This window comes from Helianthus annuus, chromosome 5 (assembly GCF_002127325.2).
Source record: "Helianthus annuus cultivar XRQ/B chromosome 5, HanXRQr2.0-SUNRISE, whole genome shotgun sequence".
Lineage (NCBI taxonomy): Eukaryota > Viridiplantae > Streptophyta > Magnoliopsida > Asterales > Asteraceae > Helianthus > Helianthus annuus.
The window spans coordinates 72,316,956-72,338,949 of NC_035437.2; the positions used below are offsets into that span (position 1 = coordinate 72,316,956).

At 40.6% G+C, this 21,994-nt stretch overlaps 1 protein-coding gene and 2 long non-coding RNA genes across 3 annotated transcripts; 2 read left to right on the forward strand and 1 right to left on the reverse strand.

The window, feature by feature from the left end:
- The first annotated feature begins 7,014 nt into the window (after positions 1-7,014).
- LOC110940409 lies at positions 7,015-8,030 on the forward strand. Its single transcript, XR_002593124.2, has 2 exons — positions 7,015-7,127; positions 7,224-8,030. It is a non-coding gene; the product is annotated as an uncharacterized LOC110940409 (long non-coding RNA).
- Positions 8,031-10,291: 2,261 nt separating this feature from the next.
- LOC110940410 lies at positions 10,292-12,532 on the forward strand. The gene is made up of 4 exons (XR_002593126.2): positions 10,292-10,374; positions 10,641-10,730; positions 10,921-10,978; positions 12,165-12,532. It is a non-coding gene; the product is annotated as an uncharacterized LOC110940410 (long non-coding RNA).
- Positions 12,533-17,131: 4,599 nt separating this feature from the next.
- Positions 17,132-18,529, reverse strand: LOC110943026. Its single transcript, XM_022184783.1, has one exon. It carries the CDS (start codon positions 18,527-18,529, stop codon positions 17,132-17,134), a length of 1,398 nt encoding a protein of 465 aa, XP_022040475.1.
- Between the last annotated feature and the right edge of the window lie 3,465 nt (positions 18,530-21,994).

Here is a 21,994-nt window from a genome sequence, read left to right on the forward strand (position 1 = left end):
ATCTGATACTGGAGGGAGTTGATCTGAATCTTCCTTGCTTCCGCTTTGTCGGTTGGCAGAACGTCATACACCAAATAGTTAATTATCGGCGTCATCCATGTTTGTAGTGGAGCTTCGACCTGCATTACTTGCGGAGCTGCGATTGACGGTGCAGCTAAAACTTCCACTCTTACTTCATTGGCTAGGTGACTGAATGATACCGATGCCAACTTGCTCAACGCATCTGCCTTTTTGTTTTTGCTACGGGGGATATGCTCGACCCTACATGCTTCGAATGAAGCTATTGCCTGCCTTACTTGTTCGAGATATTCGATCATGTGTGCTTCCCTCGCCTCGTATTCTCCGTTTACCTGATTTGCTACGAGCAGCGAATCTACATGGGCTATAACATTCTTTGCTCCGACTCTCTGTGCTAGGCGTAGGCCAGCTAAGAGGGCTTCATACTCAGCCTCGTTGTTGGAACTCTTGAATTCTAGCCGGAGCGCATACGTGACCTCCGTTCCGTCTGGATCGGTGAGAATTAGGCCCGCTCCTGATCCTTCGGCATTAGAGGCACCGTCGGTATATAAGGACCATGGCTTCTCTGGAGCTTTATCTGCCTCTTCGGTTCCTTTCTCCTCTGGTATTTCGACCAAAAAATCCGCTATCACTTGTCCTTTCAACGGACCTTTAGTTCGGAAGGTGATGTTGAATGCACCCAACTCAATCGCCCATTTCGCCATTCGGCCTGAGACCTCGGGTCGTCGGAGAACGTGTTGGATTCTCTGGTCCGTTCGTACCTCAATTGGATGGGCCTGAAAGTATCGGCGAAGCCTTCTTGAAGCATGGACTAGGGCCAAGGCTAATTTTTCCAAGTTTGAATATCTTGTTTCGTAGTCTTTTAACGTTCGGCTTACATAGTAGATGGGGATTTGTTTTCCAGTTCGGTGGGCAACTAGTACCGCGCTAATGGCTCCGAACGATGCGGCTAAATATACCGTTAACACCTCATCTTCTTCTGGTACGGTGAGAGTTGGCAAGGTGCCCAAACATGTTTTAAGCTCTTCGAAAGCTCGTGCGGCCTCTCCCGTCCATTTAAACTCTGATCTAAAGCTCTTTCTGAGAACGTCCATGAATGGGAGCGATCGGTTTGTAGCTTTTGACAAAAACCGATGGAGAGCAGCCAATCGTCCATTTAAGGACTGAATTTCCTTAACCGATGTCGGGGGCTTCATTGTAAGAACAGCGTCAATCTTGTCCGGGTTGGCTCGTAAGCCTTTTGACCCGACCATGACTCCGAGAAACTTGCCTTCTTCTACCCCGAATGTACATTTTTTCGGATTTAATTTCATGTTGATGCTTCGGAGCCGAGTAAATGTTTCGAGTATGTCTTTTAGCATGGCGGCCTCATCATGACTTTTTATCACGATGTCATCAACGTACACCTCCACATTTCGTTCGATCTGGTCCTTAAAAGCTTTATTCATCAGACGCTGGTACGTAGCACCGGCGTTTTTCAAACCGAACGGCATCTTGGTAAAACAAAACACTCCTTCATTGGTGACGAAGGCCGTCTTATCCTCATCTTCGACCGCCATTTGTATTTGATGATAGCCTTTGTAGGCATCCAGAAAACACTTTAGCCTGAACGTTGCAACGGAGTCAATCTTCTCATCAATCTCCGGGAGAGGAAAACAATCTTTTGGGCACGCATTGTTTAGATCGGTGAAGTCGATGCACATTCTCCATGAGTTATCTTTTTTTCGTACCATAATGGGGTTTGATACCCATGTTTGATACCGAACCTCCCGAATGATTCCTGCGTCTAGGAGACTTTTAACGTCTTTTGCAATGGCTTTGGCTCGATCCGGCGCCATGTGTCTCTTTCTTTGTGCTATTGGTTTGACTGAATCTTTTACGTTTAGGTGATGTTGTGCCATAGATCTGGGGACTCCTTGCATATCGGAGTGCTTCCACGCAAAGACGTCTATCGAGTTGCTTAACAATTCCCATAAAAGTTTTTTCGTTCGTTTTGGGAGTTGGGCGCCGATAGCTACTTGTTGTTCGGGGAAATCCGGATTGATTGCCCACAGCTCCGTAGGTACTTCAGACTTTTTAGGGCTTGTTTCTGCTGTATGTCTTACTTCAGCGACCAATGAATTCGATTCTGAACATATGGTTGCAACACCGGCTTCGGTAGGGAACTTAATAGCTCCGTGTATTGTTGAACTGATTGCTCCAAGAACTCGTAACCCGGGCCGCCCGAGTATTATGTTGTGCGAAGAATGAGTTCGAACAACAAGGAAGGTTAGTGGTACCGTCCTGCTTTTGCTACCGTCTTTGAATGTGGTTTGAAGAGTAATCTGTCCTATCGGACGTACTACTTCTCCTGAGAAGCTTATCAGTGGGGTAGATACTTCGATCAACTTCCTTTTTGTTTGGGGATTTAGCTGCTGGAAACATTGAATGTACATAATTTCAAAGGCGCTTCCTCCGTCGACATAGATTCGTCGGACCAGGTGTCCGGCGACAACAGCTGAGATTGTAATCGGTCCATCCCGAGCATCGTCGGGGTCGATCAGAGGGAAGTACGTTGGTTGGTGCATCCACGCCGCCATATGCTGGTTCGACCGCTTTACCCCTCTTGGTTCGGCAGACCGGATCATATTGATTCCGGGCTCGGTATTTGGATTATCAACTGTTGTCGCGGTCTTCTTTCCATCTTTTACTTCTTTCACAAGATGGGAGAGTTTACCGGATCGTACGGCTTTTTCGATTTCCTGCTTCAGGGCCCAGCATTCGTCAGTTGTGTGGCCCTTGTCTCGATGATACTCACAATATTTCTTGGAGTGCTTATCCGAGGTGGGTCGTTGCTTTGAAGGCGTAGGGAAACGAGTGGTCTCCGTGCTGAGGATCTCGCTTGGTGACTTCGTTAATTCGGAGAAGCTGTTGAATCGCACGTTTCCCGTCCGAAAACTACCTCGTTCGGACTTTTGGTACGGACCACGGCTTCTGTTCCAGTTATTGGACCTGTCTTTTGGTGGTGATGCGTTTCGTTTCCACGATGCGGTTCGAGCTTTGGAGTTTCTAATGGCTGCTTCATTCGGCTGGCCGCATGCGCTCTTCCCTCGAACGAAAGCTCGAGCCCTTTCCATGAGTATCTCCATGGTTTTTGGGAGATCTTCGTGAAGTTTTTCCACCAGTTGATTGTTCCGTACCCCGTGACAGAATCCTGAAACTCGGAGCTGATCTACTGCTCCACTTATCTGCATACTTTCTCGGTTGAAACGGTCTATAAAATCTTCCACGGACTCTCCGTCGCGGCGCTTGATGTGATGTACCTCAGTAATGTCTTTTTTGCAGCGACGCTGCTGGCAAAAGTTTTGCAAGAATATACGTCGGAAATCCTCGAAGTGGTCAATCGACCCTTCTGGCAGCCCATCAAACCACACCCTGGCCGATTTTGGGCGAACATAAGACACCAGGCTGGCATAGGCCACTGCTCGACCTTGGCCGCCCCGGCAAACGCGAACATGTGGTCGTCCGGATCGGACGTACCATCGTAAAATTTCAGCGTATGAGGCATCTTCAGCTTTGCTAGGAGCGGGGCGTTGGCGATCCGCAACGTAAACTTTGATTGTGAAGTCATAGACGTGGGATGATATGGCATGAGTAGCTCTTGGTCTTGGGGGTTTAAACCCAGAGATCCCTGGAGAGACAGGTCGTTTAGACCGTTATTCATCGGAGCACTTGTTACGGAGGAGAATTGTGTAACGTGTGGTATAGAAGTAGAGATCATAGAACTTACCAGAGATCCGGAAGCGAAAGGGCCGACGGAGACAGGGTTTCCCCCTGAGTAGGCATTGGTAAACAAGTTTGTTCGGAGACTTTGCAGCATCTCATCTCGCTGTTGTTGCTGCTGTAACTGTCGCAACAGATCAGCATTCCTCAAAAGGAAAGCGTTGTCGAAACTCGGTAATGGCGTGACAACTGGAGCGGTAACAGACAGCGTGGTGACAGAACTTCCTCCCACAGAGTTTGCAGCTGGAGGAACCGATGCGGAGCCTATCGAGGCTGCTGAAGCGACAACTGCTGCTGGAGCGATTGTGGAATTAGCATTTCCTTCCCATATATCATTGTAAGATGGGAAAGGACTGGTGGAGATTACTGTTGGTAATTCTGCCATGACTTCGAGAAAATGAGAACGACGAAGTGAATTATGTGAATTCGAGGGGATGGCGCCACTGAAGACTCAAAAACCAGTTGATACGAGCTGGCCAGAGTATAGCTTCAGATGACCCGGCAAGAGACCTGCAAGATCACAAGAGACAAGCACGCCGTTAGCCTCGTCACAGGGAGGGGGGCCTCTCTGTGACCAAGCTCGGGCGTGAGAATAAGTATTTGTGAGGAGGAAATAAGTCAGGGAGAGAGAGAGTAGCGATTACCCCTTGCTGGAGGTCTTGGCTGGGTATTTATAGCTTTTGGGTGTGCTGATGTGGCAAGTTAGTTAGAGTCGGACCAGTCGCTATCATAGCGGTTATGGCGGTGGGGCCCAGTCAGTTATAACGCACCATCGTAATGTCCGGCACGTTTTATGATGTAAGGTCCGACTCGATCTTAGTACGCCATGGTTCGGTTCTGCTTATGGCGATGATTCGGTCCGGTCAAGGACGTATCCTCATCAAGGGTGATGTCCGAGCATCTCCGGTGGATCTTGTTAACTACGGCGTAGCGCAATGACAACCGAAAAGTGTGGTGTGAAGTTGTGTCGAAAAGACAAGAACAGAGAGAGTGTTTTGGTGTGTCGTGTGGTATCGAGATGTTGAAAGAACTCTATTCCAAATCACGTGAGCAGACATTAGCTATTACTAAGAAATTTTGAGGTTGGTATATATAGACGGTTCGCGAAGGTATGAGGTTCCGATTTCTGATTAGGTTCTTGATTGATAATTAAAATAGAAACCTGCGTAATCATAACCAATCTCGACAAATCAGGAAGGTCATACAAAAAGGAAAGCATAAATCTTTAGTCAACTGTCTTTGGGCTATATTTGGAACGCGGAATCGAGAAATCACCGAAGGAAAATGGAAAGGAAAGAAATCATGAGAAAAGGAAATCTTTGAAAGGAACAAGGTTGGTCGATGTTAACAGTTTCTATTTCTACAAGAATTCAGCGAGAAAAATGGAAAGAAACAGCAAGGTGTTTGCTGTGTTTGGCGGCAATTCAGAAAGGTCAACGTAACGAGTTGATAATTATTAGACTTTCCCAATTTAAACCGATTCAAGATGCAGCTTAGCTGGTTATTGGTGACTGTTTGAGGTGCGAACCGGGTGGAGACTCGAGTTCGATTCCAGTTCGATCCCTTAAGTTTCTCTAACAGTATTAACTGAGTTTTAATCAACTAGTTTAAGTAAATTTCAAATTTGCAAATGATTGTTTAATTATTTAACTAAATAATTATATATCCATATTAAATTACATATAAAAATCTTTCAACGGTAAATTAATTAACGAAAATTTTCGAGGTTTCAAAAATTAGGTTTTAACATTAAAAACGGGTTGGATTTTGGAAATCAAATTTGACGGGTGTTACAATTGTTGCCGGATGCCGACTCTAGAGGTTGGTCTATAAGGTTGGCCAGTTTTGATTGAGTGGTCGGAGAATGGGGATGATTAAAAGGATACAGGGATGGGGTTTTTATAGGGAAGATGTAGAGGGTATTTTGGTCATTTAACAATATTTAACCAAAAAATTGTAATAGTGTTAGAAATTTGGAGTCTAATGGTTAAAGAAAATGCTTATGGGGACTCATGTCGTTAAACTTTTTGCTTTTGGACTCAACTATTTAAAACCCATAAAACATAGGGACTCAAAAAGTAATTTACCTTAGCTCTAATATTTAAAAATAATCTCATATAAAATTTATAAAGCCTTGGGAAATTTAAATCTTTGAATTTTTATTAAAATTATTTGCTGTCAATATTAACGAAAATTAATTTTAATTGATAATCAGTTATAATAAAACGTAAATAACAAAATTACCCCTGTGGAAAATGACAAAAGTTGAGGGTTTAATTAGGGGAATCTGGCATGATTTCACTTTTGGACCAAAATGACAATAAAAATGAAACCACAGGGACCCATATACAAAAACTTTGAGATTTGAACTAAAGTGGCAAAACCGACCAAACCACAGGGACCAAAATTGCAGTTTACTCTTTGGAGAGCAGTGTTGAAAAAATCGCGATTACTCGTCGATTAATCGCTGACTAATCGCTAGTCGGCCTCCTACTGAGTAATTTTTCACTAATCAGTCAAAAAATCGCTAGTCGGTCAAAGCCGGTCAAGCCGCCCTAGTTGTCTCTAGTCGGCCCAAGTCGCCCTAGTCGACCCATTTGAAATCCTTACAAAACAGGCCCAAGATTACAACTTTATCCCATTTTCCTTATCCCTTACCCTAATATGACGAAGAATTTGAGTTGGAGAAAAGAGGATGAAGTAGACGAGGAGATTGAATACGAGTCGGATGGTGTCGAAATCATTAAACACTACAGGGATGACGATTACATTTGAGCTATTTGTTAATGTTTGAATTTTAAGTACTACGACTTGTTATGTTATGACTTTTATGTAACTTTAGTTTGTATTTTGAATTACTTTTACCTTTTTAAGTGTTATATTGATATGGATGTACGCGTATATATATACATATTTATAAAAACAATAAAATTTACATATAAAATTTCTGATCCGATTATTCTTATTATTATTCCCGAGAGTAGTCGCTAGTTCCCAACTCACCAGCCGACTAGCAGCGACTAACGAGTTCTCCAACCTTCGCGAGAGAAGAAGACAAAAGAACTTCGGGCATGTTTGGGTAAGCTTATTGAAACAACTTATTGACTTATTGGCTTCTTGGAAAAGTCAGGATTTTATGACTTATTGACTTTTCCCCCTCACATACACCCTCTTTGCCAAACATCATTTTAGTTTAAAAACCCAATAAGTCAATAAGTTGTTTCAAAAAGCTTACACAAACATGCCCCTTCATCCACACACGCTTCAGTCTTCTCATTTGTAAGCCCTAAACCGTTGCTTTTTCAAAAATCCAATTGCATCCTCATTTGCCTTTCATCACCTGCAAGGTATGATATTTAAAGCTTACTTTCATCACCATTTTTTTGGTTGACTGACCGTAACGCATGAGGTTTTGGTTTACTATGTTCATTATAACGCATCAGGTTTCATTGTTTATTTCTTCCGCAAAAACGACGAATTAGGAGCTTATTGTGTTTGTGAGTTCCTTTAATTGAGTTGAGATTTTTTCTTGATTTAGGGTATGATTCTCATTTTAATAGACGGTACTCAATTGTTGTGTTGTTATGAGTGATTTTTGACAGGTCGGTCGGTTGTATCATTTTATGAATTGTTTATTAAAATTTTCAGAGATTAAATGAATTGGTAACTATCACGGGAGTTGATTTTTGTATAAGGTTTGTCAGATGAAAACTTATAAGGAGAACACCGTCACCGCTAGCGGTTTTCATCGGAGGCTTAAAATGGAAGGGAGAAAAAGAATAGAGGTTAAAGAGACTCCTGATGATGATGACTATATATGCAGAAAGTATGGTTAAAAGGACAGACATTCTTGGTTTCAAATACCCAATAACCTTTTCCTTGCTGCTAATGCTCACAGTTCTATGCAAGGAATATAGTTTGTGTGAAAAATGCTTTTCATCATGTAAGTTTAACTGTAAGTCTTGGTATTCAGAACATAAAAGTTATTAAAATATTTGAAAATCATACCATAGATGGAACTTCAGCAAGATATCTGCTTGTTGTGCAAAGAATCAAGTTCAAAAAAGATCTACTAAAGAGCCATATGTCTCTCAAGTTGTTCACGTAGGAAACCACACATGCCTTGCAATATTAAGTAACAATTATTATGTATTTAAAGTTTTTTCTTTATAGAATCTGGGATTGAGATGGTAGCCCAATTTGTGTCTAGATAGTTGAGTGCAATAAAGTCTGGTAGTTTGCTGATTTTATTTCAAGTGTTCAAGTTGTGTTTTTTATATCAATTTTTAGGTAGTTCTTTGCAAGTAAAATATAACTCGTCAAAGGATACTAAGGAAGACAGGGAACATGTTAACCAACTTCAAATTGTTCACAATGAGGACTTGTCTAATGAAACCAAGAAAATGTCAACTCTTAAGATTCTCAACTGCTTTTAGGATGTCCCGGAGCCACCATCTCCAATGGCAAGCCATATAATAAAGATACAAACTGCATTCTTACGGCTCCCAATCATCAACTAGCCTATAAAAAGGGGTAAGTCATTGTAATCATGTGTGTTTCCCATGGAGAAAAATCGTTATTGATTTGTGTGTGTGGGGGGTAGTGGATCCAGCAAGTTAACCGGGCTCTGCATGATGTGAGGAAGTATCTCCAAGATGGAAGTCTTAGTTCTAAATATTCAAGGGTATAGATGATAGCAATCAGTTCGGTAACGGCTATGAAATTAACACTCTAAATAAAAACGGAGAGATCTAACGGTCTCTTGTGATACAGGCACACCACACAAGAAATCGATTAGGGCAAACTAAACGAGAATCAAGATACAGAAACACCACTTGATTCTAATCTAGGCTCCAAGAACACCATTCAAGTTGCCACACTTGAACTAGCATGGAAGAATTAATTACTCTCAAAATCCATTGAGAAAATTAACACACAAATTTCAAACTCATAAAAAAAACCTCCATGCTTACTGTGCTTTACGATTTACATATAGAAAAGAAATGAAGAAACTAACCCACTACCTAAAAACATGCAAACTGACTTTGACCACTACCTCAAACTTTGAATTAAAATGCAGAAAATAAAAAGAAGGAAACGTGGGAATTAAGTTGTGTAAATTGGAAATAAACTAAAAATAAAAACATGGCTCTAATTTGCTGCAGATGGGTCGGATCATGGCGGGTCTTCGGGTTCGGGTGCGGGTAAAAATATAACCCAATTAATCCATTTTAGAAACTGAGCCTGATGTATATCATCCTCCCCTTCTTTAACGAAGTTTGTCCTCAAACTTTGAAAATTATCATTAGGTGGTGGTTCGGGTGGGATTTCCTTTGAGTAATCAAGCAAGTAGTCTTCGAACGGTGATTTGGAGATGAAATTTGGAAACACTCGTGAATACTCACCATCCAAAGTCACCAAAGAACTGTTTCTAAATTTACCCATTTCCTCCTCAATAGGGTGTACAAGTCTTCCTAACATTAACATGTGATCACCATCTTCAACAAACACAACTAAGGGAATAAGTGTGATAGCTAATTTAAAAATTGCTTTGACATGCTTCTCTCCATCTTGCTTTTTCCCATCTTCCATAATGGTCGGTAAATCTGCACTGTCAGCAGGTGTTTCCTTTTGGACGGCAGTTCCGCTAAGTAATTTTCTTACCAACAAATATTCTTCTTCATCGAGTTCGGTTCCATCTTCATCGTACCGGGGCCCTTCGTTCAGTTCATTGTCACACAAATCTTCTTGATCAGGTGTTTCACTTGTTGCTGCTCATTGTAGATTTTGTTTTGAATCCATGGATTAGTAGAAAATGAAAAGAACAAATATGGACTGTGGCTTTTGAAAACGAGGGTTGTGATAACAAACTGTGGTGAAAGTTTTTTTAACTAGGAGATGAATCAAACGAGTCGAAACGGATCGCTTCGGCTCTGATACCAAATGATAGCAATCAGTTCGGTAACGGCTATGAAATTAACACTCTAAATAAAAACGGATAGATCTAACGGTCTCTTGTGATACAGGCACACCACACAAGAAATCGATTAGGGCAAACTAAACGAGAATCAAGATACAGAAACACCACTTGATTCTAATCTAGGCTCCAAGAACACCATTCAAGTTGCCACACTTGAACTAGCATGGAAGAATTAATTACTCTCAAAATCCATTGAGAAAATTAACACACAAATTTCAAACTCATAAAAAAAAACCTCCATGCTTACTGTGCTTTACGATTTACATATAGAAAAGAAATGAAGAAACTAACCCACTACCTAAAAACATGCAAACTGACTTTGACCACTACCTCAAACTTTGAATTAAAATGCAGAAAATAAAAAGAAGGAAACGTGGGAATTAAGTTGTGTAAATTGGAAATAAACTAAAAATAAAAACATGGCTCTAATTTGCTGCAGATGGGTCGGATCATGGCGGGTCTTCGGGTTCGGGTGCGGGTAAAAATATAACCCAATTAATCCATTTTAGAAACTGAGCCTGATGTATATCAATAGAGGTTGAAAAGGCACTTGATGATGGCTATATCTAGCGAAAATATGGTGAAAAGTCCGTTCTTGGTTTCAAATGCATGAGGTATGTATGTAGAGCATTGACTTTGTGTGAAAATATACTTTTGTTCAAATGTGATGTCTTAATATTTTCAAGGACTCAAGTTCCTTACAGTACTTGTAAATTTGCAGAGCATATTATAGATGTAGTACAAAACTACAAACAATTGTTGTGCAAAGAAATAACACCATTTGTCTTTAAAGTCACTTATTATGAAGGAAATAACACCTGTCATACTGTTTTAAGTAACAATCCTTACTTGCAACTGAGTCGGCTTGTATGACTTTCAGAACCAGAGATTCGTCTACAGCAACAGAGTCAGCCTCCATAAACACTGATAGTCATTTTTAAGTTTCAAAAGTGTTGGCCTCTAGCAAAATGTGAGTCATCAAACATGGTTGTTTATCATATTCTTTTCACCTAGACTTATTTTGATTCATACAAAACTGTCATGACGAGCTGGTCATGTCGAGTTTGAAACTACAAACATTCATGGAAAATGTGTTTTCTTTCTATATATATGGGAATGGGAATTCTTATTTCTTAATTATGTCTATATTCTTCATGCAGGATGTGGGTTACTTCCTAATCACATGCAAGTGCTCTTTTCACACGTGGGGAAACATAGGTTTGTATTCCAATTAGCTTTATATGACTTTAGATATTCGAGAAATAAAGTATTAAAGAACCTAAAAAACATAAGGGTTATTGGATTTTAATAACCCTAAGTTTCACCTGTTGGCCGATAATAATCCCAACTTTAAAAATTCCCTCCAATAATCTCAACTTGTAAAAGTTTGGCCGCCATTGATCCTTTTCAAACATATAAGAATTTGGTCTCCTCAATAGATTCAATTACACCTATAGACTCCTTAATTGATTTAAGTGCACCTACGCTAGAAAAGGATCAATGGCGGCCAAACTTTTACAAGTTGGGATTATTGGAGGGAATTTTTAAAGTTGAGATTATTATCGGCCAACAGGTGAAACTTAGAATTATTGAAATCCAATATCCCAAAACATAATGATGTTCTAATCTCTCTTTGCTCCTGTTAATTTATTATCTTGCTAATGTAGAAGATATGAAAAGGTTCTCTGATTGTTTTTAGCTTTTTGTTGAACTTTTTTTGCAACTTTGATGGTAAATTAGTTGATAAATTTATGTTTTGCCATGTATGAGTGTTTTCACTGATCCTTGTCTAAACAACAACTAGAAATGATGCTTTTTGGGGGGAAAATGTAAATTGGAAGGATACCAAATTCTAAGATAAGTCCAGTCTCAAAGAAATTGTGTTAGAAATTCATGGATACTATGCCAATGTTGAGAGTTGAAAGAAAGAAATGATAAGCATTGAGTATACAGGCACTAATTGTGATTCCATGCATGAGTTCAAGGTCTTTTATGGAATTTTTGCTTTGAAAACTGTTTTGTGATCTTGTCCTATTACTCGATCAGTCGATTGAAGCTGACATGTGGCTGCATATTTGATATTTATCCATGACCCACCCGGGCTATGTTCCATGAAACTGGAAACCCCCTTCACAGCATCTACATCATAGATGTAAGGCAAGCTTGGGTACTATCGTTATTGTCATAACAGGAAACAACAACATTGCAATCATTGTTCTGTTTGTAAGTTAGAATTATTATTAGATATTTTCTAAACGTAGGTTAATAAGTCAAAGATGGATCACTATTGTGTATTGGGGGTGGACTATGTTGTTAATTATTATAATATATTTTGTGGCTGCAACTACTCTTTCTTTTTCTTACTCCCTTTCTATGCTTATTTCTTTTATTTATACTTTGACAGATAGAAACACATTTTGGTACCTGATATAACAAATCCTCTTGGTCATTGGCACAAAGGCCAACTCAGTTTTCACAACAGACTGAAGTACTCCAAGGAGAATTTGGTGAAATATGGTGAATAGGCTGTAACTTAGGGATGCTTAGGGTCCAGTTTGGTCAGTTTTGATGAAAATTCTTGGTCGGACCGCTAACTCGTAGATAGACATTTGACGCGTGTATCCCTATTAGCTAGATCTTTGACACGCGTTAAGAGTAAAAGAGAGAAAGGTTGTAACTAGTAAGGAGTTGTTTGGATTTTTATTTTGTAAGTAATACTATGTTTTTTTGGTACAGTGTAACCTTATACATGATGATTAAAGCTTTATCACACAGTCATAACTTTATATAGTCTCACTCCTCTATACTGAATCATTTCTTCTGTTGTTTAGGCATCAGTTCATTTCATGCCGTCTTACAATAGGCTATGATAAACTATAGTCAATTAAGTGGTTGTTTGGCAACATCTGAATAATTAAGTGCTGAACCAGTAAGTAGTGGTCTGAACCATTAAGTGCTGAACCAGTAAGAGGTCTGAACCATTAAGAACCTGTATAATGCTTAACCGTTCAAATGCAAATGACTAACCAAATAAGATTAGAGGTCTTAACCAATCAGACTCTGTATAAATTTTAACCATTCAGAGGCAAATGTCAGAACCATTCAGATATCAGCTCGTGAAACAAACAGTCTAAACCATTAAGTGCTGAACCAGTAAGAGGTTGAACCATTAAGAGCCTCATTAAGAAGTAAACAAACAACCCCTAACTGAGTTATATTTTTTTAACAACCAAATAATCGTGGTTTAAAGTAGTGAGAAACCTACATGATCCATGCTGGATACCCTCGTAAACAAATGTGGTATAACAAAACAAAATAAAAATATATAAAATAAAGTAAAATAAAATAAAACATTGTTATCTCATCAAATAAAAACTTAATAGAACTTAGAGTTAATAGCCAAAATGGTCCCTGAGGTTTGCTCACTTTTGCCACTTTAGTCCAAAATCCAAATTTTTTAAATCTGGGTCCCTGAGGTTTGCATTTTGTTGCCATTTTAGTCCAAAATCCAAAAACTCCCTATTTTGACTGTTGAAACCTGATTGTTTTGTCTTTTTGTGCAAGGGTATTTTGGTCATTCTGATTAACTCTTCTAATAATGTAAAACAAAATTAACTATATATTATATAATATATATAACTCTCTCTCTCTCACTAAAACACATATACACACTCTCTCTCTCTCTGTTCTCTCTCTCTCTACACAGATCTGTCGCCATACCTCTGACATCATCGAAACAGAGCCGCCGGCCACTACAGTAGCGATAAATAAAACAACATAAGTATTGAACCAACCAGAGTATGGCCACCAGATAGAATTACGATGTCGATGTCTTCAAGGCCCATGGTCTTAACAAACACATTCCTCAGATGGTCGTTTCCTGCAATTTAACACATCTAACAACTTAAAGACTTCACATTGTTGATCATCAAAAACTTTGAAGATATCAAACTCATTAACCCTGTGTTGCGTCAGGAAGACGACCTTCAACTCCGGCGACAACGCCAGAACTCCGGCCACCCCCAAAATGGCAGTTTACTCACAGAACTCCGTCCACACAACTCTCGTCTTCAAACCGCCACCGTAGTAGAATTCCAAGACTACCACGAATCACCGCAACCGTAGTAAATAGAATCAAACCCTGACCTTCACGCTTCCGTCATCCGAACTAACAAACCCTAGCTGTCTTCACAAGCACCACCACCACCTTTCTCTCTCTCTCCCTCTACTCCTCTCTGCCGCCACCACTTTAAAAACCCAGATGAAATGGATCTGACCAGATGAAGAACCCAGATGAAATGGATCTGACCAAATCGATCTGACCAAATCGACGAACAACAACAACAAAACCGCCTCTGTCTCTCTCTCTCTTCTCCCTCTCTCTTCCGGATGGATCTAGGTTGTTTGCAGGTGGTTGGTGATTAGGGTTGTTTGCAGGTTGTTTGATTAGGGTTGTTTGCAGGTTTGAGGTTAGGGTTCCGGTGGAGACGGTGGTGGTGGAAGGTTGTGATGATGGTGGGGTGGATGGTGACGGTGGTGGTGGGAGGCGGTGATGCTGGTGGTAGAAGGCGGTGATGGTGGTGGGTCTTTGTGTGAATGTCTGTATGTATGTATATATATAATATATAATTAATTTTGTTTTAATTTATTAAAAGAGTAAATTAAAATGACCAAAATGCCCTTACACAAAAGGACAAAACAATCAGGTTTAAACACTCAAAAAGAGGTTTTTTGAAATTTGGACTAAAATGGCAACAAAATGCAAACCTTAGGGACCCAGATTTAAAAAATTTGGATTTTGGACTAAAGTGGCAAAAGTGAACAAATCTCAGGGACCATTTTGGCTATTAACTCTAGAACTTATGGATATCGAACCTTTTATTCCCTACAAATTCCAAATTTGTGACGAGATACTCTAATTCTCAGTGGTGGTTTTACTTGTTGGGTTTCCGTGTTTTAAGCTGTCAAAAAAAGGCCAACCCCTATAAATTTATATAGTTTTTTTTTTTTAACGGCCGACAGAAAATTTTATTCAATGTAGCAAGACGCTACCCACCAAAATTTACATCGTTTGACACCAAGGACCAACATTCCACACCAAAAAACTACTAAATTACATCAACACAAGACGCCCAAACTAAACCGACTCCAATCTTCCCAAGTTAATGCCGCCACTTTTGCTCTAGATTTAACCCATAGATACGTCACCGATTTGATCTCGTCCAAACTCCTTGTCGTATTTGCATTAACCTGTCTAAAAACGACTTCGTTTCTAGCCTTCCAAATACTCCAAAACGTCACCAATACTAAAGCATGTATTACTTTCCTTATCTTTCTCGAACCCGAACTCGATTCATGTAATGTAAGTAAGTCACCGATACCAAACGCAATTACCGGAGGAATCATACACGATCCCGCCAAATTTTGCCATAACGTTTGCGCAAATTGACACGAAACAAAAACATGCTCTGATGTCTCTTCGTAATCTCCGCATAATACACACAGCTGATTCTGAACCGGGACATTTCTTCTAGCTAAAGCGCACTTTGTCGGCAATCTTTCCATCTCCGCTCGCCAAGCTACAATACCGACTTTTTTCGGGACCAGTTGTTCCATTTAAATACTCTTTCAGGGCTGATTCGATCCACAGAACTAAGCATCTTTTTAACATTCGAAACAGTGAACGTCCCACCTGGATCATGTTTCCATTTCCATACATCCACACCTGTTGAAACATTCCAGCCTTCTAGCATGCTAACTAATAAATGCAACTGATATGCTGCTTCAAAACCGAGCTCAGTCCGAGCCCAGGCCCAGCTAGAAATGTGCCCAGATGGCCCATCGGTCCGCCACCATACATTGTTTAGCCGATTCCTCCTTAAACAGTGTTGGGAATTTAGCGTATAAAGGCAACTGATCCAACCAGCAATCCAACCAGAACATAACATTCTTCCCATTACCCACCACCGCTGAAACGTCACGATACAAGTCAATATTTGCGTACAATAATGTCTACCGAACGCTGTGAATACGTTTCCATGGCCCCGCCACCGAAGCCTTGACTGGGATATCGTTCCATGACCTAGAGCTGTGATGCACTGCCCACACTATCCGACGCGACATTCCCTTTTTTTCTGTTTTGAACCGCCACCACCACTTCGCCAACATTGCTAAGTTAGCATCCCTAAGAGAGCCAAAACCCAAACCCCCATATTCAAGTGGAGCTATTGTTTTATCCCACGCGACCCAGTTCATTTTCGCCTTTTCTTCCGACCCTCCCCAAAAGAATACCCTCCGAACTTTGTCTAAGGCATCTAGGACTTTTATTGGTGCTCTAAACAAAGAAAAATAATATGTCGGTAAAGAATTTAACACCGATTTAATTAGTGTTATTCTCCCACCATAGGAAAGCGTTTTAGCTTTCCAGATTGATAATCTACTCTTGAATACTTCAATCACTGGTTTCCAATTCCGAGCAAGGTTCATATTGGCACCCACCAATAAACCAAGATGCTTGAATGGAAAAGAGCCTTGTCTACACCTTAGAAGAGTTGCCATATCTTGAATATCCTCCTCACTAACGCCCACACCATAAATACTACATTTCGCTAAGTTAACTTTCAAGCCAGAAACTAAGTGAAAGCATCTCAGTAACCGCCTTAAATTAATAACATTCAGCCTCGACCATTCACCAACAAACATCACGTCGTCTGCATATATCAAGTGAGACAAGTTCGGACCTTCACTAGTGATTTTAATACCATTAAACAATCCAATTGATACTGCTTTATTCATAATCCTGGTAAGAGCTTCCATCACAATAACAAACAAAAATGGTGAAAGAGGATCACCCTGACGCAGCCCCCGTGAGCAGTCAAACTCTCTCGTTGGTGACCCATTTACAAGAACGGAGGCTCTAGCAGAATACAATGTAGCCATAACCCATGCACGCCACCTACTTGGGAAGTTCATTTGCGACATAATCAAATTAAGAAAGCTCCAGTTGACTGAATCATACGCCTTATTAATGTCTACTTTAAAATACATCCCACTTCGCTTAGACTTCTTTAGCCAACTGAGCACCTCATTGAGAATAAGTGGACCGTCCATAATATTCCTACCAGCCAAGAATGCCGACTGCTGTTCCGAAATCAAGTTCCCCATTATCCCTTTTAGACGATTTACGAGAACCTTTGAGATAACTTTATTAATCACCCCGATCAGACTAATTGGCCTGAAATCTGCCGGGCCCATAGGATCTTTGACTTTTGGGATCAATGCTATGAATGATGAGGTACAACACTTATTTAAAGAACCTGTTTCATAGAAACAACCAAATAGCTTCACAAAATCCTCCCGAAACCCAGCCCATCACTTCTTAATAAACTGAAAATTAAATCCATCCGGTCCTGGTGCTCGATCCCCTTCACATTCCCACACTGCTGTTTTAATTTCCACCACAGAAAAAGGACACTCCAACATAGCAGCCTCATTATCCGAAATGGTTGCCAGATTAGGACATGCCAATACCCGCCTAACAGGCATTAACTCCATGAACTGATGATTAATGAACTCGAACAGTGACTCCTTGATAGACAAAGGAGTCATAACCCAACCTCCATCAATCATCAAACCATTCAATCTATTAGTAGAGATGTTCGCATTAATTATGTGATGGAAATAAGCTGAATTTTCATCGCCATCTATAGCCCACTTTGATCTTGATTTTTGTCTTAGGTCAAGCTGCTTTAATCTGTCGAATTCTACCACATAATTTCGACAATCTGCTCGTTCAGCCAACTCTTCTTCCAGAAGCGGTCTTTCCTCCGCTAGACTTTCAATGCTGGTCAACCTACTCTTTTTAGATCCATAAGTGCCTTCCCGTGTTTCCTTTTCCTCTTTTAGCCAAGACTTGATCTTGTTTTTTAACCACCGTAACTTGATTGCAAGGGCAAGGTCCTCCGGGCCCGAAAAAGAAAAAGCCCCACATAATTGCAGCACATAATCGACAAAACCAGGATACTCAAACCAAGAGTTGAAAAATCTGAAGGGAATATGACCGAAATCCGATTGTACAGTGGACAAAACAATGGGTCTGTGATCGGACGCCACTCTGTCTAGAGCTAATACGGTTGCATTAGGCCACTGTTCCCTAAAACCCAAACACACCAGAAAACGATCCAACTTACTAAGCTTTTGACCATTATCTGATATATATGTGAAGTTGCCCCCACCCATATTATACTCAACCAGACCAGCCGATAAGATAAACTGATTAAAAACTTCAGCATTTTCTTCAATAAATTCTGAGTTCCTACGCTCACTAGCATCCCGAACCTCATTAAAGTCACCCATCAATACCCATAAACCTTGTATTGAATTTCTCACACCCAATATTTCTGACCAAACTGCCCTTCTACCAACAATGTCATTAGGAGCATATACATTCATGTAATTGATTCTACAACCCGAGGGCAACATATATCCGGAAATCACAATAAAAAATCTGTTGCGAATTATATCAACGCACCTGAAAACGGATGGACACCATAAACACGCTAATCCTCCTGATCTTCCTTGTGAGTTCACCACTGCTAATTCATACACCGATCTACCCCAGAACTGATTAAACATGAAAGACTCGGAATCCTGCAACTTCGTTTCTTGAATAGCGAGAAAGTGTATCCCATAGCCAGTTTTAAGACCCCGAATCCAATCTGACTTCCGGTTGTTTCTCACCCCCCTAAGATTGATTGAAAGACAATTCATCGGGAACCATTGGGGACACCATCTTCAGCAACAAGCATCTCTGTCTCAGTTTTGAAACCATTAAGATCAACACCAATCAAAGCCCCAACCCTAATTGTAGCTTCTACCTCTTCACGGATAACCTGGTTCAGATCAGAATCCTCCAGACCTGCTCCATCTCCTTCACCCAGATTTACTGCCTCCGACGCGATGTTCACTGTTGGATCAACTGATACCTCATCGCCAACATTAGGAATCGAAGTGGGTTCTTCTCTGTTACTGGAAAACTCCCGAATGGGAGTATTTAGATCCAGAGGTTCACAATTAAAATTACCCGAATTATTTATTCGTTGGGACGGACCCTGAGTTGAACCTATGGAAGGTGGGCTCCGTTCCCCCTATTTCTCTTCCCCAAATTCGCAACCGACATCGAGCCCAATCCATCAGTCACAATATTAGGCCCAATACAGTTTTTATCTAGTCTAGCATCTATCAGCCCATTCGTGTTATTATCCGTCTTGGCAATACTAGGCCCACCACCATCCACAATATTTGAACATTCCATGGTTGGCGGTTGAAAAACATTATCACGTGTATCATGCGCCGTCCCCAACACATCCCCATGCAACCTTTGAGATTCCCCATTAGCATTTACACCCGAAAACCGTTTGCCTTCCAACGTCTCCTGATTTCCCATTGTTTGACCATGGTCTACCAGAGACGAACCCGGATGGACATTCATCGGATCATCGTCTTGATTGTTATCGACTTCTTCCATTCCTTGCTTAATCTCACCCTCCTCTAAAACTTCTTCATCTTCAGAAACCAAGTCTGAATCCGAGCCTTCTTCATAATTATCTTCCTGGGAGCCCAAAAAAGAAGCATCATCTCTGTCCGGGTGCCAATTACCATCATATTCCGCCACCCAAATAGCAAAGGTTCTATTATTCCACTTAATTACCACAGCTTCATCGATCCTGGATGATTGAGAAGTAATAATCTTGACCATAGCCGATGAATTGTCTTCCTCCATGAGAAGGAGGACTTTTGTACTACGTCTCCGAACAAACCACCAATATTATCAAACAATTTGTTATCGCGTACAATGAACGGCACACCAGAGATGTTAAGGGTCACCAACCTACTGAAAGGGATATCATCTCCCAACCATAATTGATACTTAGAAAACATATTATTAAAAAACTGGACATTCTACTGCATGCACGTAGTCGCAGTATCTTTATCTCTGAAGGTTAATAAATAAGTCACTCCACCAACAAATGATAGCCCTACTTCTGTCATACCTTCAACCTCAATGGCCAGCCTCATCTTGGTCAACGACATAACCACTTTAGCGAACCCTAGAATAGACCTCGCAACACAGTGAAGAGGATATAGGGAACCCGTCCCATCTACTGTGATAACTTTAGCCCCATGATTGTTATCTCTCTTATCACCGTTGAGCATGTCAGCATACGTCCTCCCATCATGTGTTCTCGGTATATTTTTGGGGCCTTGATCATTCGACTGCTGCATCGAACGGGAACCCCCTTCGTTTCCATTTTCTCCAAATTGATTCTTATTCACATGTTGCCCATCCTTTGGTCTCCATTCGCTCCGACCCAGCATTTCCGGGGTATAAACAATCTTTTTGTGGTCTTTATCATACTTAGCCAAGGAGACAATGACCTTCATGTCAAACATCCTTATAGTATTCATAGACGCTAATGTCTCCTGCATATTCACCACTCCAACATACCGGACGAAACCGAAGCATCTTCCTCTTGAGTCCCTTTTCCTGGCCACATACACATCTGAAACAAACCCAAATGGTTGAAAGGCTCACCACAAAATGTTCCTTGTGACTTTGTCCGAAATATTTTGCACTAAAAAAGTCCATTCAACACCATCCCCCCTACTTCTGTTGTTCTTCCGGTACTAAACATCCTGCCACGGGCCGCCATTATCAGGGTCCTCCCCACCGTCTTTCTGAAAAGCCATTTACGAAACCACGAGAACCCAAGTGGCGAATGGATTAGACAAGAAACCTGATAGAATAAAAGGTTAGATCTAGATGAACTCTGTTGAGCCGATCGATTAAACCCCGTATGCTATCCTGAATCAAGCCTTCATCGTCGAGCACACGAAGCGTTTCCGGGCGGCGAGAGAGAGACGGGAGAGAGAGATCAAAGATTACTATTTATAAATTTATATAGTATTTTCATTTGAGAGTAAACTGTCATTTTGGTCCCTGTGGTTTGGTCACTTTTACCATTTTAGTCCAAATTTGAAACCTTTTACATCTGGATCCCTGTGGTTTCATTTTTATTGCCATTTTAGTCCAAAAGCAAAGTGAGCTCATATTTCTAAAGAAAAAACCTGATTTTTTGTCCTTTTCTGAAGGGCATTTTGGTCATTTTGACTGCCCAACTACCCACCCCTACCCCTACCCTTTTCTTCTTTAATTCATAGTCAATATTTATTAAAGAACACACCCATCTACGCAGACTTCAAATAACTTTAATGGCCAATGACGATGAACCAGAGAACTATTCAGTAGCAGCCAAAAGTAATGATTGGATCAAAGCCATGAAAAAGGAAATAGATTTGACCTGGAAAAACAAAACATGGCAAGTAACCAAGCTACCAGAAGGCCATAAACCAACTGGTCTCCACCATTAACATCCACTACCAATATCATCTCCACCATCGGAAAAACGACATCACCGGAACAAAAGGGGCGCCGGAAATAAAAAAGAAAAACGTTTCCAGTCGCCCTCTACCTACTTCGTGTGACCCTTTCTTCTTCATATCTCATCTTTACACTTAACCAATCAACACAGAAAACAATTTTACACTCTATTTTTTGCTATCATAACAATTGAACTCAATTTGACTTCAAAACAATCTGGTTTCACAACAAAAACAAAATTTCATAAAATTGAAAAAAAAACTTCGTGTAAATCAATAAGAAACAAAACAAACCCACATGGCCACATAGCAAAAAACTCAGACCCTCTCTCATAAACAATCAAAACCTAGATAATAAAACATCAAATTGAGCATTAATGAGTACGAGTTTAAAGGATTTTTTTTGGAAAATGTACCAATTGATTGATAACGTTACATTAGAGAAGCAGAGTTAATTGGCAGCGCTGCAGAGGAGAAGAGGAGTGTCACACCCCCAAAATCCACACGCGGAGTACCACCGCTTGGGAGGCGTGACTGACCAGGATCAAGCACCAATCATATTGAACATAACAAGTAATAAGTAAAATTCAACCATACAATATGAAAGGTGTTTCAAATCAAAAACATAGTTAAGTGTTTAGCGGAAGCATAATTGTAAAAACCCAAAGTAAGTATTAAGTACGAAATAAAGTAATGTTTTTAGCATGGCACACACTCCCATGTCCCACAACGACCGCGCCTCCCTGTGCAAGCTCCATGAGTACCTAACGACCTGCAAGGCATGTAACAGAGAGT